General features: G+C 48.6%; 1 protein-coding gene across 1 annotated transcript in view; it reads left to right on the top strand.

The window, feature by feature from the left end:
• The window catches only part of DMBT1 (deleted in malignant brain tumors 1), a 70,477-nt gene that overhangs the window by 33,413 nt on the left and 23,384 nt on the right, over window positions 1–13,680 (top strand). The window contains 13 exon segments of the mRNA XM_053983983.1: window positions 447–751; window positions 1,089–1,130; window positions 1,574–1,885; window positions 2,223–2,264; window positions 2,708–3,019; window positions 3,358–3,399; window positions 3,843–4,154; window positions 4,493–4,534; window positions 4,978–5,289; window positions 6,174–6,203; window positions 6,968–7,118; window positions 7,444–7,655; window positions 7,856–8,028. Coding sequence (XP_053839958.1) covers window positions 447–751; window positions 1,089–1,130; window positions 1,574–1,885; window positions 2,223–2,264; window positions 2,708–3,019; window positions 3,358–3,399; window positions 3,843–4,154; window positions 4,493–4,534; window positions 4,978–5,289; window positions 6,174–6,203; window positions 6,968–7,118; window positions 7,444–7,655; window positions 7,856–8,028 — 2,287 coding nt within the window.

Genomic DNA, 13,680 nt, shown 5'->3' with positions numbered 1-13,680 from the left:
CATCTGCATGACTTTGTTTGGAACCTTTGTCATTGACAACACATTCCTCTTTGCATCTGTAGATCCTGAGCCTACCAGAACTACACCATATTCCACAGGTAATTCCAGACCCCCTACCCCATGCCTGGCCTTGCAGCAGCCCTGTCACAGCGGCCCATGTGGGCAGAGCAGAGGGCAGAGCTGGTTTGAACCTGTCCTTGTGCCGTGTGCCAGAGCACCTCTGTCCCCAGGCACATCCAGCAGCTCCCTGGAGAGGGCACATGTCACATCTCCATACCCAGGCTCTTGCCTCAGCCACTGTCCTCTCCGAGTCTTCAGGGGCGACACCACCACAGATCGTGGTCACTGTGAACAAAAATACAAAAGAGTAGGGGAGGTGGTGGGGACTGTGGATTCTGACTTGGAATGATCCCAACCCCTGCCTTGTGCCGTGTGCCAGGGCCCAGCGTGCGGCTGTCGGGCGGCAGGAACGGCTGCGAGGGCCGCGTGGAGCTGTACGACGGCAGCTCCTGGGGGACGGTGTGTGACGACCAGTGGGACCTGCGGGATGCCCAGGTGGTGTGCCAGCAGCTGGGCTGTGGCCGGCCCCTGAGCGCCCCAGGCAACGCTCGCTTTGGCCCGGGCTCCGGCCGCATCTTCCTGGACGACGTGCAGTGCCGCGGGGATGAGCCCTCCCTCCAGATGTGCCGGCACAACGGCTGGGGCGTGCACAACTGCAGGCACGGGGAGGATGCCAGTGTCATCTGTGCAGGTGCGTGGCCTCCAGAGTCCATCTGAAGGGTTTTGGCTTTCTCCACTGAAGGCAGGCATGCTGACATTTCATGGCAGAGATGGGGCCGAATGACGAGTTGGGAGAAAGCAGATTGAGAGACTGTAGAGTGGGAAAGATGGAGCAGGACTGGGAACACATCGGGCTGGTATCTGGAAGGGGGAAAGGCTGGACAGAACTCCATGCTCTCTTCCCCTTTCCACCCTACACTCTGAAATTTCATGTCCATGTCCACATCCACATCCATGTCCATGTCAATCCATTGTTACGATCCTGCTGCATTCACTAAACATTTGTTCATCCCTGTTCTTTGTTGCAGCTCCCCAGCCAACCCCTCCTCCTCAACAGCCACTCACAACAGGTAAGTCCCGCTCACCCAGATTAGGCCTGCTTTTAAAACCAGCCCCAAGGTGGCACAATAAGAGAAGAAGTGAGTTCAATGCACCTGATCCTGGTCTGTGCAAGGCTGTATTTCCCCTATTCCCCTGAAATCTCCAGGCTGCATGAGTGTCCCCCTCAGTGAATGAGCCAAATGCAAGGCAAGCAAAGGGCACTTCTGCACATGAGCCAGGCTCTTGAGCACCTCTGTCCCCAGGCACATCCAGCAGCTCCCTGGAGAGGGCACATGTCACATCTCCATACCCAGGCTCTTGCCTCAGCCACTGTCCTCTCCAAGTCTTCAGGGTTGGCACCACCACAGATCGTGGTCACTGTGAACAAAAATACAAAAGAGTAGGGGAGGTGGTGGGGACTGTGGATTCTGACTTGGAGTGACCCCAACCCCTGCCTTGTGCCGTGTGCCAGGGCCCAGCGTGCGGCTGTCGGGCGGCAGGAACGGCTGTGAGGGCCGCGTGGAGCTGTACGACGGCAGCTCCTGGGGGACGGTGTGTGACGACCGGTGGGACCTGCGGGATGCCCAGGTGGTGTGCCAGCAGCTGGGCTGTGGCCGGCCCCTGAGTGCCCCAGGGAACGCTCGCTTTGGCCCGGGCTCCGGCCGCATCTTCCTGGACGACGTGCAGTGCCGCGGGGACGAGCCCTCCCTCCAGATGTGCCGGCACAACGGCTGGGGCGTGCACAACTGCAGGCACGGGGAGGATGCCAGTGTCATCTGTGCAGGTGCGTGGCCTCCAGAGTCCATCTGAAGGGTTTTGGCTTTCTCCACTGAAGGCAGGCATGCTGGCATTTCATGTCAGAGATAGGGCAGAGTAATGAGGCGGCAGAAAGTAGATTGAGAGATTGTCGAGTGGGAAAGATGGAGCAGGACTGGGAACACATCAGGCTGGTGTCTGGAAGAGGGACAGGCTGGACAGAACTCCATGCTCTCTTCCCCTTTCCATCCGACAGCCTGGATTTTCATGTCCATGTCCACATCCGCATCCATGTCCATGTCAGTCCATTGTTACGATCCTGCTCCATTCACTAAACATTTGTTCATCCCTGTTCTTTGTTGCAGCTCCCCAGCCAACCCCTCCTCCTCAACAGCCACTCACAACAGGTAAGTCCCGCTCACCCAGATTAGGCCTGCTTTTAAAACCAGCCCCAAGGTGGCACAATAAGAGAAGAAGTGAGTTCAATGCACCTGATCCTGGTCTGTGCAAGGCTGTATTTCCCCTATTCCCCTGAAATCTCCAGGCTGCATGAGTGTCCCCCTCAGTGAATGGGCCAAATGCACGGCTAGCAAAGGGCACTTCTGCACATGAGCCAGGCTCTTGAGCACCTCTGTCCCCAGGCACATCCAGCAGCTCCCTGGGCAGGGCACATGTCACATCTCCATACCCAGGCTCTTGCCTCAGCCACTGTCCTCTCCGAGTCTTCAGGGTCGGCAACACCACAGATCATGGTCACTGTGACCAAAAATTCAAAAGAGTAGGGGAGGTGGTGGGGACTGTGGATTCTGACTTGGAGTGATCCCAACCCCTGCCTTGTGCCGTGTGCCAGGGCCCAGCGTGCGGCTGTCGGGCGGCAGGAACGGCTGCGAGGGCCGCGTGGAGCTGTACGACGGCAGCTCCTGGGGGACGGTGTGTGACGACCGGTGGGACCTGCGGGATGCCCAGGTGGTGTGCCAGCAGCTGGGCTGTGGCCGGCCCCTGAGCGCCCCAGGCAACGCTCGCTTTGGCCCGGGCTCCGGCCGCATCTTCCTGGACGACGTGCAGTGCCGCGGGGACGAGCCCTCCCTCCACATGTGCCGGCACAACGGCTGGGGCGTGCACAACTGCAGGCACGGGGAGGATGCCAGTGTCATCTGTGCAGGTGCGTGGCCTCCAGAGTCCATCTGAAGGGTTTTGGCTTTCTCCACTGAAGGCAAGCATGCTGACATTTCATGGCAGATATGGGGCCGAATGACGAGTTGGGAGAAAGCAGATTGAGTGATTGTAGAGTGGGAAAGATGGAGCAGGACTGGGAACACATCAGGCTGGGGTCTGGAAGGGGGAAAGGCTGGACAGAACTCCATGCTCTCTTCCCCTTTCCATCCGACAGCCTGGATTTTCATGTCCATGTCCACATCCGAATCCGTGTCCATGTCAATCCATTGTTACGATCCTGCTCCATTCACTAAACATTTGTTCACGCCCTGTTCTTTGTTGCAGCTCCCCAGCCAACCCCTCCTCCTCAACAGCCACTCACAACAGGTAAGTCCCGCTCACCCAGATTAGGCCTGCTTTTAAAACCAGCCCCAAGGTGGAACAATAAGAGAAGAAGTGAGTTCAATGCATCTGATACTTGTCGGTGCAAGGCTGCATTTCCCCTATACCCTTGATATCTCGAGGTTGCATGAGTGTCCCCCTCAGTGAATGGGCCAAATGCACGGCTAGCAAAGGGCACTTCTGCACATGAGCCAGGCTCTTGAGCACCTCTGTCCCCAGGCACATCCAGCAGCTCCCTGGGCAGGGCACATGTCACATCTCCATACCCAGGCTCTTGCCTCAGCCACTGTCCTCTCCGAGTCTTCAGGGGCGACACCACTGCAGATCATGGTCACTGTGACCAAAAATCCAAAAGAGTAGGGGAGGTGGTGGGGACTGTGGATTCTGACTTGGAGTGACCCCAACCCCTGCCTTGTGCCGTGTGCCAGGGCCCAGCGTGCGGCTGTCGGGCGGCAGGAACGGCTGCGAGGGCCGCGTGGAGCTGTACGACGGCAGCTCCTGGGGGACGGTGTGTGACGACCAGTGGGACCTGCGGGATGCCCAGGTGGTGTGCCAGCAGCTGGGCTGTGGCCGGCCCCTGAGCGCCCCAGGCAACGCTCGCTTTGGCCCGGGCTCCGGCCGCATCTTCCTGGACGACGTGCAGTGCCGCGGGGACGAGCCCTCCCTCCACATGTGCCGGCACAACGGCTGGGGCGTGCACAACTGCAGGCACGGGGAGGATGCCAGTGTCATCTGTGCAGGTGCGTGGCCTCCAGAGTCCATCTGAAGGGTTTTGGCTTTCTCCACTGAAGGCAGGCATGCTGACATTTCTTGGTAGAGCTGGGGCCGAATGACGAGTTGGGAGAGAGCAGATTGAGAGATTGTAGAGTGGGAAAGATGGAGCAGGACTGGGAACACATCAGGCTGGTGTCTGGAAGGGGGAAAGGCTGGACAGAACTCCATGCTCTCTTCCCCTTTCCATCCGACAGCCTGGATTTTCATGTCCATGTCCACATCCACATCCATGTCCATGTCAATCCATTGTTACGATCCTGCTGCATTCACTAAACATTTGTTCACTCCCTGTTCTTTGTTGCAGCTCCCCAGCCAACCCCTCCTCCTCAACAGCCACTCACAACAGGTAAGTCCCGCTCACCCAGATTAGGCCTGCTTTTAAAACCAGCCCCAAGATGGCACAATAAGAGAAAAATGAGTCCAATGCATCTGATACTTGTCGGTGCAAGGCTGCATTTCCCCTATACCGTTGATATCTCCAGACTGCATGTGTGTCCCCCTCAGTGAATGGGCCAAATGCACGGCTAGCAAAGGGCTTTTCTGCACATGAGCCAGGCTCTTGAGCACCTCTGTCCCCAGGCACATCCAGCAGCTCCCTGGGCAGGGCACATGTCACATCTCCATACCCAGGCTCTTGCCTCAGCCACTGTCCTCTCCGAGTCTTCAGGGTCGGCACCACCACAGATCGTGGTCACTGTGACCAAAAAATTCAAAAGAGTAGGGGAGGTGGTGGGGACTGTGGATTCTGACTTGGAATGATCCCAACCCCTGCCTTGTGCCGTGTGCCAGGGCCCAGCGTGCGGCTGTCGGGCGGCAGGAACGGCTGCGAGGGCCGCGTGGAGCTGTACGACGGCAGCTCCTGGGGGACGGTGTGTGACGACCGGTGGGACCTGCGGGATGCCCAGGTGGTGTGCCAGCAGCTGGGCTGTGGCCGGCCCCTGAGCGCCCCAGGCAACGCTCGCTTTGGCCCAGGCTCCGGCCGCATCTTCCTGGACGACGTGCAGTGCCGTGGGGACGAGCCCTCCCTCCAGATGTGCCGGCACAACGGCTGGGGCGTGCACAACTGCAGGCACGGGGAGGATGCCAGTGTCATCTGTGCAGGTGCGTGGCCTCCAGGGAACACCTGCTCTTTTGTATATCATTCTAAGATGGTTTGGGTCGGACCAGGGCAGAGGTGAGACTGGGGTCTTCTGCTGCCTGTGACTCAAGCTCATGGCATCCAAAATCCCCAGTTTTGCAGAGACAGGGAACAGCAGGCTCTCCACAATTCTTGCTCTTGGCATCCACTGATGGGGCAAAGCCGTGGATTGAGGGATTGTTCTTTGGGGAGGATGGGGCAGAACTGGGGACAGGTCAGGCTGGTGTCACAATGGGGGAAAGGAAGGAAAATCTCCACCCTCTCTCCTGGCATTAGGCCTCCAGCTCTGCTTTTCTTGGCCATTGCCACTGAACTCATCACCTCCCTAACAGAGACATCCACCCCTCCAGAAATGACCACCTCAGCACCAGCCCCTGCCACAACCCAGGGGTCCAGCACAGCACCGCTGACCACCACAGAAGAACTGCCTACCTCAGCAAAGAGCAGCACACCAGGTAACCCTGTCCACTCTCACTCACTGCTCTCCCCACTGCTGCTGATCTCCCTCGCCAGAGCTCATTGCACTGCAGGCAGTCTCCCAGCCCTGGGCCTCTCCACTTAGGCCACCACAACCTAAAGTGAGGATGCAAAGAGAGCATGGGGAAGAGCTGGCAAATGGGGCCGCTGTGTTTTGAATCCAGGAACTCTGCAGCTCTGTGGTAGTGGAGGCAACTGGGTGTCCTATGGAGCTGATGGCCCTTTGTGCCTCATCTCCTGTTTCCACCTCCCTGCCTCCCTGTGATCCCCATTTTATCACTCTGTGCCTCAAGGTGAGGCCATGTCCAGGCCCCAGTTCCTTTCTCATGAACTGCACTTCTGACATGTCTCTTTTTCCTTCACACCACAGCTCCAGTGGCCACCTCAACACCTCCACCAGGTAATGCTCTGCTGTGGCTCTTCTACCTTGGTAATTTGTGGTGTGTCTGTCTCCCTGTTGCACATTTCTCTAAATTTGTCTATTGTCTCTATGACAATATTGCTGCAAGTATGAGTGATCTTTTCCAAGCAGAATATGAAATGGATTTTCATCTTTAAATGTTATATCTTGTAGCATCTATATTCTGAGGTTGTGCTCACCTTCCTACACAGACACTTTTAGGATTATCTGTGACAAAAATTATGTCATTCATGCTGGCAGGAACACTAAAGCTTTTTGTAGCTATGTTTGTACTTAGGACTTTTCGCAGCAGCCTGAAGGGCTTATTTCAGTCTGAGACCAGAAAACTGCAGTTTTCTAGAAAACTTGCAATTTATTTACCCTCCAAAGACCTTAGTGGAATAAAGAGAAGCAGCAGAGTAACTGATGAGAGACTGTCTGTTGAGGATGGTGCTTCCATTTCAACTGTCATGACACCTCCCAGAATTGACCTCAACTCTAAAAAGGGGTAGAAAGCATCCAGGTATTACCAGCCCAGCCTGAAGAGGGTAGTCAGACACCATGGATGGAAATCCACCACTGAGGGAATTCCAAATCCAACATGAAAGCAAACCTAAAGCAAAAACAAATATTAGTTTTGACTCAGCTCCCATAGTCTACCACCTGCAATCAGCAGGGGGACCTGCTTTTCCACAGCTATGGATGAGGCACATATAGCTGAAGTACACTTTTGTAAGTAGATTCTTTCCCATTTCTTTCTGCAGCACCTTATTTTTGTGGTGGCTCAGTCTCAGATTCCTCTGGGGTGCTGCAGAGTCCCAACTATCCTGGAAATTATCCAAACGACGCTGACTGCGTGTGGGAAATACAAGTAGAGAACAATTTCCGTGTAACGCTCACATTTAGAGATATTGTGTAAGTAAAACATTGATTCCCTGGGCAAATATCAAAGTCAAAACATACTTGAGAAGTTTGGAATTTAATCTGAAGTAACCAACCTTCCCAATTTTAAAGATACTTCCAATGATATCCACAGTTGGAAGACCAGATCAAAATCTGAATCGATGTCGCATTTTTTTACTCACCATTTTCTGCTAAAGCTGCATAAAAGCCAAATTAAATTTCTGCTGAGAAAACTTTAAATGCTGAAAGACTTTATCACATGTTAGGCAGTAAAATCAGAGTTTCTGAAGTTTTCTTCTGAAATGGATTCGACAAGGTGCTGATGTTTTCCTACCAGGATGCAAAGCAGGACGTGCCAGCATGACTACATTGAAGTCTATGATGGACCTCTCCACTCTTCCCCTCTTCTTGGGAGATTCTGTTCTGGTTCCTTTCCCACATACGTGTCCTCTTCGAACATGATGAGTGTTCGCTTCCACAGCGATTCCAGATACTCCTTCAGAGGGTTTCAGGCTCACTACTCCTCCATTCCAGCAGGTCACAACACCAGTAAGTTCCTGGCCAGTGTTTCTCAACAGACAAGCCTATTTATTGCTTTTGTTTGCAGAATAAATATATGTGTAAATTTAAATATTGTTGTGGAAACTGAATGATGCGCGTGAAATACAGTGGGTTGGAGTGGGAACGGCCTGACTTCCAAATTCAGAAAAAAACTGCCTCTAATCATTACTAAATTCCTCTTCTACCAGCCATTCAGTGCTTGCCGGACTACATGCACGTAGTGGTCAGCAGAGACTACCTCCAGTCTCAGGGCTACTCAGCTCAGAGGGTCACCCTGAACGACAACCGCTGCAGACCGACAGTCACGTCACAGGAGGTTGTATTCAACATTCCCTACAACAGCTGTGGGACAATACAAGAGGTACAGTCCCTGTTTTGGGCTCTCAATTGCATATCTAAGCTTGGCAAGACTTAGATGGAACGTGACAAAAGCACGATTCCTGATTTTAAATTGCATTGTTAAACAGGAGAACAACGACACAATCAACTACTCCAACACCATCAGGGTCGCATCTTCCGGGTACATTATCAAGAGGAAAAAGAACACCAACTTGCACGTCAGCTGCAAAATGCTGAGGAAGAGCTGGCAGCAGGTGATGTACGCTGCTGAGGACACCGTGGATGTGAACGAGTACCAGTTTGGAAGATACAACATGAACATCACCTTCTACGATTCCCCAGCGTTCCAGCGGCAAGTGCGCGGCTCTCCCTACTACATCGACCTCAACCAAAACCTCTACCTCCAAGCCTGTCTTCACAGCTCGGACCCAAACCTGAAGGTGGTTGTGGACACGTGTGTGGCATCACCTGACCCTCGTGATTTTAACACGCTGGCCTATTACTTAGTCAGGAATGGGTAAGAGCTTTCTTCAAAGCTAGAAGCACACCTGTCATCCACATTTATTTTGAATAATTCAGCCAACCTGAATGGGGTTAGAACTCGGTATCAACAGACTGTGAAAAGCGGTCTTTGATTTTTTTTATTTTTACAGTATGAGCCTGGGAATAAGAAAATATATTTAGACCTTACTATCATTTCATTTCACTTACTCCATCTTTGTCCTGTGAACAAAATACAAAAAAATGGCAGAGGGAATTGTCATCCTAGAAGTTAAATATTTTAGTAAAACCAGGTCAAGCATTAGACTAATTTTTATGCCTTGTATAACACTGACATTACTAACAATGTGTTTGTTCCCTCTTCATCACTTCAAGTAAAGTATCCTTCTCTTGGAAAAAGAAGAATAGCCAACACTCCAGCTGCTTCATAGTACTTTTAAAAGTCTGTATTTTTAAAGTGCATACTCTGCTATGAAAGTTACATTTTTATCCCACTGCTTTCCTAGTACCCAACTATGATATAATTCAGTTTTAATCTGAATTTCACAGGAATTCATAACAATAAATTGAATAATCTGAATTTTAATTGTGCAGGAATGTGCATGTGCGCATCCGTGAAGACTAATTCCCTTTTTTTTTGCTCCTCTCTAGGTGTCCTAGAGATTCTTCCTATGCCACGTACTACTCCCCTTCCAGCCACTTTGCTCGGTTCAAGTTTAACGCCTTCGAGTTCATGAGCCGGCACCCGTCAGTGTACCTGAAGTGCCAGATGCTGGTCTGCAGGCTCGGGGACTACTCCTCCCACTGCTACCGGGGCTGCAGCTCCAGGGTCAAGAGAGACACCAGCTCTGCTGAGGAAAAAGTGGATGTGGTGGTTGGACCCCTTCAGCTCCGAGGAGGGGACGCTCCGAGTGGGAGCACCGCGAAAGCCGAATGAATTTCTCTCACGTTTGCTCTAGATTGACCAACGGGCTTCAAGAAAAGCCACAGCTCTGTCGTCTGTCACTGAAATCTGCTTTTGCCAACTTTGCCATAAAAAGGAAGAGATCCACACCTTGCAAGCTTCTGCTTTCACCCACGTTTTTAAAAAAGTGGAACTTCCCAGGCTGTCCCAAAGGAGAGTTTCCTGTAATCCTTTTTAGTGCTATAATTCCTTGAATTGTGCTAATTAGCTCCAGTCTGATTGTGAATTTGATGGCACTTGGGGATATGGTTTATTGATGGACTTATTTGTGCTAGTTTAATGGTAGGGCTCAATAACCTTAAAAGTCTTTTCTAACCTCAATGATCCCATGATTCCATGGCAGCCAGCTGGGAGCAAACTCCCAGCTTTCTTGAGAAATATTTCATTCCCTCAGTTGTTTTCTGCTCATGAAGTTTACTTAGTTGAGTTGTCATCCCTGCTAATATGAAGCCTGTCCAAATAGTTGAAAGCAATGAATCTGTGAGTTTGCTTATTTCTGACTTTGATCTGGGAGCCATCCCTTTAACACTGGAACTCTCTGTGCCTTGACCTTCAATATGCTGAGATCAAACCCCAGGAACTTTCACTTGTAGGGCTAAGCTCTTCTAGCAACCAGAATTGTGGCTATACAATATTCTAATTACTCTGAGTATTGCTTTTAGTGCTATATTTCTCATTGAAACAATGATGGGTCTGTGCTTATTGATAAAATACAGAGATTTCCAAGCTAAAATTAATCTGTTTTGTGAGCAGTGTAATTTATAATCAAAGGAAGGAAGGTTTACAAAGCAATAAATCTATTTTGTCTCTCAAATTAATGTTTCTGTGCTTAAAATAAGAATGTTTTACTGTGTTGAAGAGTGCTGTCTGTTTGATTAAAAATTCCAAGTGATGGTCTGAGCCCCTGCTTCTGAAACACTACACAGGGCACTTCTAGATATCTTAATATAAAATTTCTCTTAAAATAAACATTTAAATATCTTCCCCCTGCTGCTGAAAATTCCCTCACACCAGTGGTTGGGGCTGTCACCCTCCTGGCAGTTGTTGTTTCTGTTCTTGATGGTTTTCCTGCAAGGCTGGCACTGAAGGAGCGGCTTTCACATGGGATAATGTCAGAGCAAAGGTCAGCATCCCTCACTGGATGAATGCAGGGCAAACCTTACACATTATGAGCCACCAAAATGCTTCACTGATGACAGCCTCACATGTGCCATTTGTGGGAAGCTGTGATATCTTTATCTTCAATAAATTCTGCTACGATGCCTTAGAACAGCTTTGTAATCCTAACACCTCTAAAAGGATTAAGAAACAATTTCAACTTTCATGCCACAATTTGTTTAGCACAATTATTTTATCATTTTTCTCCTCTTTAATTCTCCTCTCACATCATTCTAAAACCATTTATCTAATGCCTCAAAATTCTGTGAGCTGGAGTGAAAATGTGAGAGAGACATCAAGAAATATTTCAAGGTTTATTGAAAGGAAAGAAGATTCCATTTGGTGAGAATGGATCATCTCTGGAAAGGAAATGTAAAAATTGATCTTACTACAGCAACTGGATTTGTGGCTATACAATATTCTGATTATTTTGAGCATTGATTAATATCTTTTCCATTAAGTTTTAACTTCTCTAGATTGAATGCAGAGTATGCTGAGCTGTTAAAGATGTTTTGTTTGCAATCTTTAAGTCTGAAACACACAATCTATTCTAAAGGCTTGTTATATACATTTTTATCCTTCCCATTAACATACATCCTAAACCAAACAAAACCACAAATATCCAAGAGATTGAATCTCAGCCAGGAGACTTTTCAGCTCTCACCCAAATGTCAGTCAAGAGGTGAAAGACATTTCATATTTTCTTTCCAGAAGGGAGAGTTTTGTTCAATTTTTTTTTTACTTTTGGTTGCTGATCACAAAAACGATTTAATTTTTTTTTCCCTCCATGGTTGGATGCTTTGTGGCTGTGAGGAGTTTGGCTTCTCAGGACTTACCCAGCCTTTCAGAATGTCTTGTGCACATTTATAAATCAGACTGAAATATGCTGGAAATGCAAACAGCCAAATGCCACATAAACATTTATCACTGGTGCATGAAAACATGAAAAGCAAGACCTGGGATTTTTCGCCTTTCATGTCCTAGTTTAAAAAATACAAAGAATTAAAGCCAAAATGTAAGCTAAAATTGTTTATTTGGCCTTTTGTTTTGGTTTTTTGTTTGGTTTGTAGGGGATCAGTGTTATGCCAGTCTCCCAGTGAAGGCTGGTGCCTGCAAACACAAGGGTGGCAAGAACCAGGAGCAAGTGAAGGACACTTCCTTTGCTCTTTTTAAATGAGCTTTCTGGAGGCTGCTTATTTTTATCACCTCCTCTGCCCTCAGACAAGACACCCCAACCATCACTTGGCAGATTTTTCCTTTGAACTATCTGACTTTGGTATTGGGTTATTTTATTTCCTCCTGGTGTGTCTGTCACGACTCAACCATGTGCTGGTTCAGTCAGCACTCAACTGATCATCTCAGCACCAATAAGAAATATTTGGTTTGCAGCACCATGAGAAAATCCCTTAGAAATGTCAACCCAGTGACAGAATCACACCCTGCACTGGTTCTGGCTGGGGTAGGTAATTTTCTATCTAGCACTGTTTGGATTTAGGATGAGAATAATGTTGAGAACACACTGATGGTTCTGAACAACTCTCACACTCAGTCAAGGATTTGTCAGCTCCTCATGCTCCTCATGCTGCCCTGCCAGTGAGGAGCCTGGGGGGCTCAAAACATTTTATATTTTATTTTATTTTATTTTATTTTATTTTATTTTATTTTATTTTATTTTATTTTATTTTATTTTATTTTATTTTCCCCCTATTCTCTCCCCCATCCCACTGGAAGGGGGGAACGAGTAAACAGCTGAAAGTGCTCAGATCTCTGACAAAACTGCACATCACTGAGAAACTCTCCTGAAGGTTTCTTTAATGGGAAGAGAAGGGATCAAAAGCAATTTGATTTAAAATACATGTATATTTTTTAGTAAATAATTGCATGGGTTCTATAGGTTCCTGACTTTGTGCTGTTCCCAGTGCTACCAAGGCACCTATTTGGTCAGAACTGGGGTTGAAGCAAAGCACAGAAACAAAGTCCTTGTTTGCTGGTTTGTATGCTGGATTTCCTGTCCTGTTTATCCTTCTATTCTAATTTTGGAGTATGGAGCAGATCATTCAGCTCTGTAATCCTCCTTCCCAGGAACCTGCCACAAAAATATTTATAACTGGGTATAAATAAACATGGGTTTGTTTCTGCGTCTCATAGCCAGCAAGTAGATTCATTTTTCACTTGTTAATAACAAATCCTCAGGTAGATTGAGATTTCCAAAAGCCAATGAGGGTTTGCAGGGTATGGGTAAGAAACACCATTTTTCTGGTTTTCATTACTTTCTCCCCTTGCTTTCCCATGGAATCCCACAGATATCCATTGACATCAAGATGAATTCAGCAGCTGAGCACAACCTTCTGCTCCCATTTCTGGCTCAGGGGTCCTTTAATGCCCTTTAAACCCCACTGCTTGCACCAAATTCCAACTATATAACTAAAGGAATATACTCTGGAGATCATTTCACTCAGCTGATTATTTTATTTTCTAAGTTAACTCCATCAGACTCACCAAACCACAACCAAGCTCTTTAAACAGGATTGCACAAGAATCTCCCTATTGTTTTTTAAATTTTTTTTGCTGTTTTTATCTAGATGGCAAAACCTAAGGAGATGCTAAAATTCACCCAGCAGCTTGTGAATATTAGGAGATCTTCTCTCTCAGACTCAGGACACAAGAAGTCTATTTTAATGAAGCCTCTCCTGGCTGAGGAAACTCATCAGTGATCTGGCTGTGCCACTGGAGTGAGAGTTGTTTCCATTTCCTAGAATAACACTTGGAGCACCACTTTTGCCCTGAATCACCTGGTACTCATCCAACCAAATTTTCTCTTTTTTTTTCTGAAATAAGAGGATTAGTCACAGCGTGTAATGTCGACATTAATTGTACTGCTTCTGTTCTAAAGAGCCTGCCAAGTCTGAATGACTGTCACTTTTTTTCCCAGTATTTTTCTTATCAATTCAGAGAGGTGGATTCTCTATTTCCTCCCAGTGACTGACTAATGATGTTGAGATGTTTTGGAAGCATTTGGCATTAGTTACCACCTTCTATTGCTAAGCCTGG

This window comes from Vidua macroura, chromosome 8 (assembly GCF_024509145.1).
Source record: "Vidua macroura isolate BioBank_ID:100142 chromosome 8, ASM2450914v1, whole genome shotgun sequence".
In the NCBI taxonomy this organism is placed as follows: domain Eukaryota; kingdom Metazoa; phylum Chordata; class Aves; order Passeriformes; family Viduidae; genus Vidua; species Vidua macroura.
The sequence above is the reverse complement of the archived record's forward strand: the minus strand, read 5'-3'. Positions and strand labels throughout refer to the sequence as shown.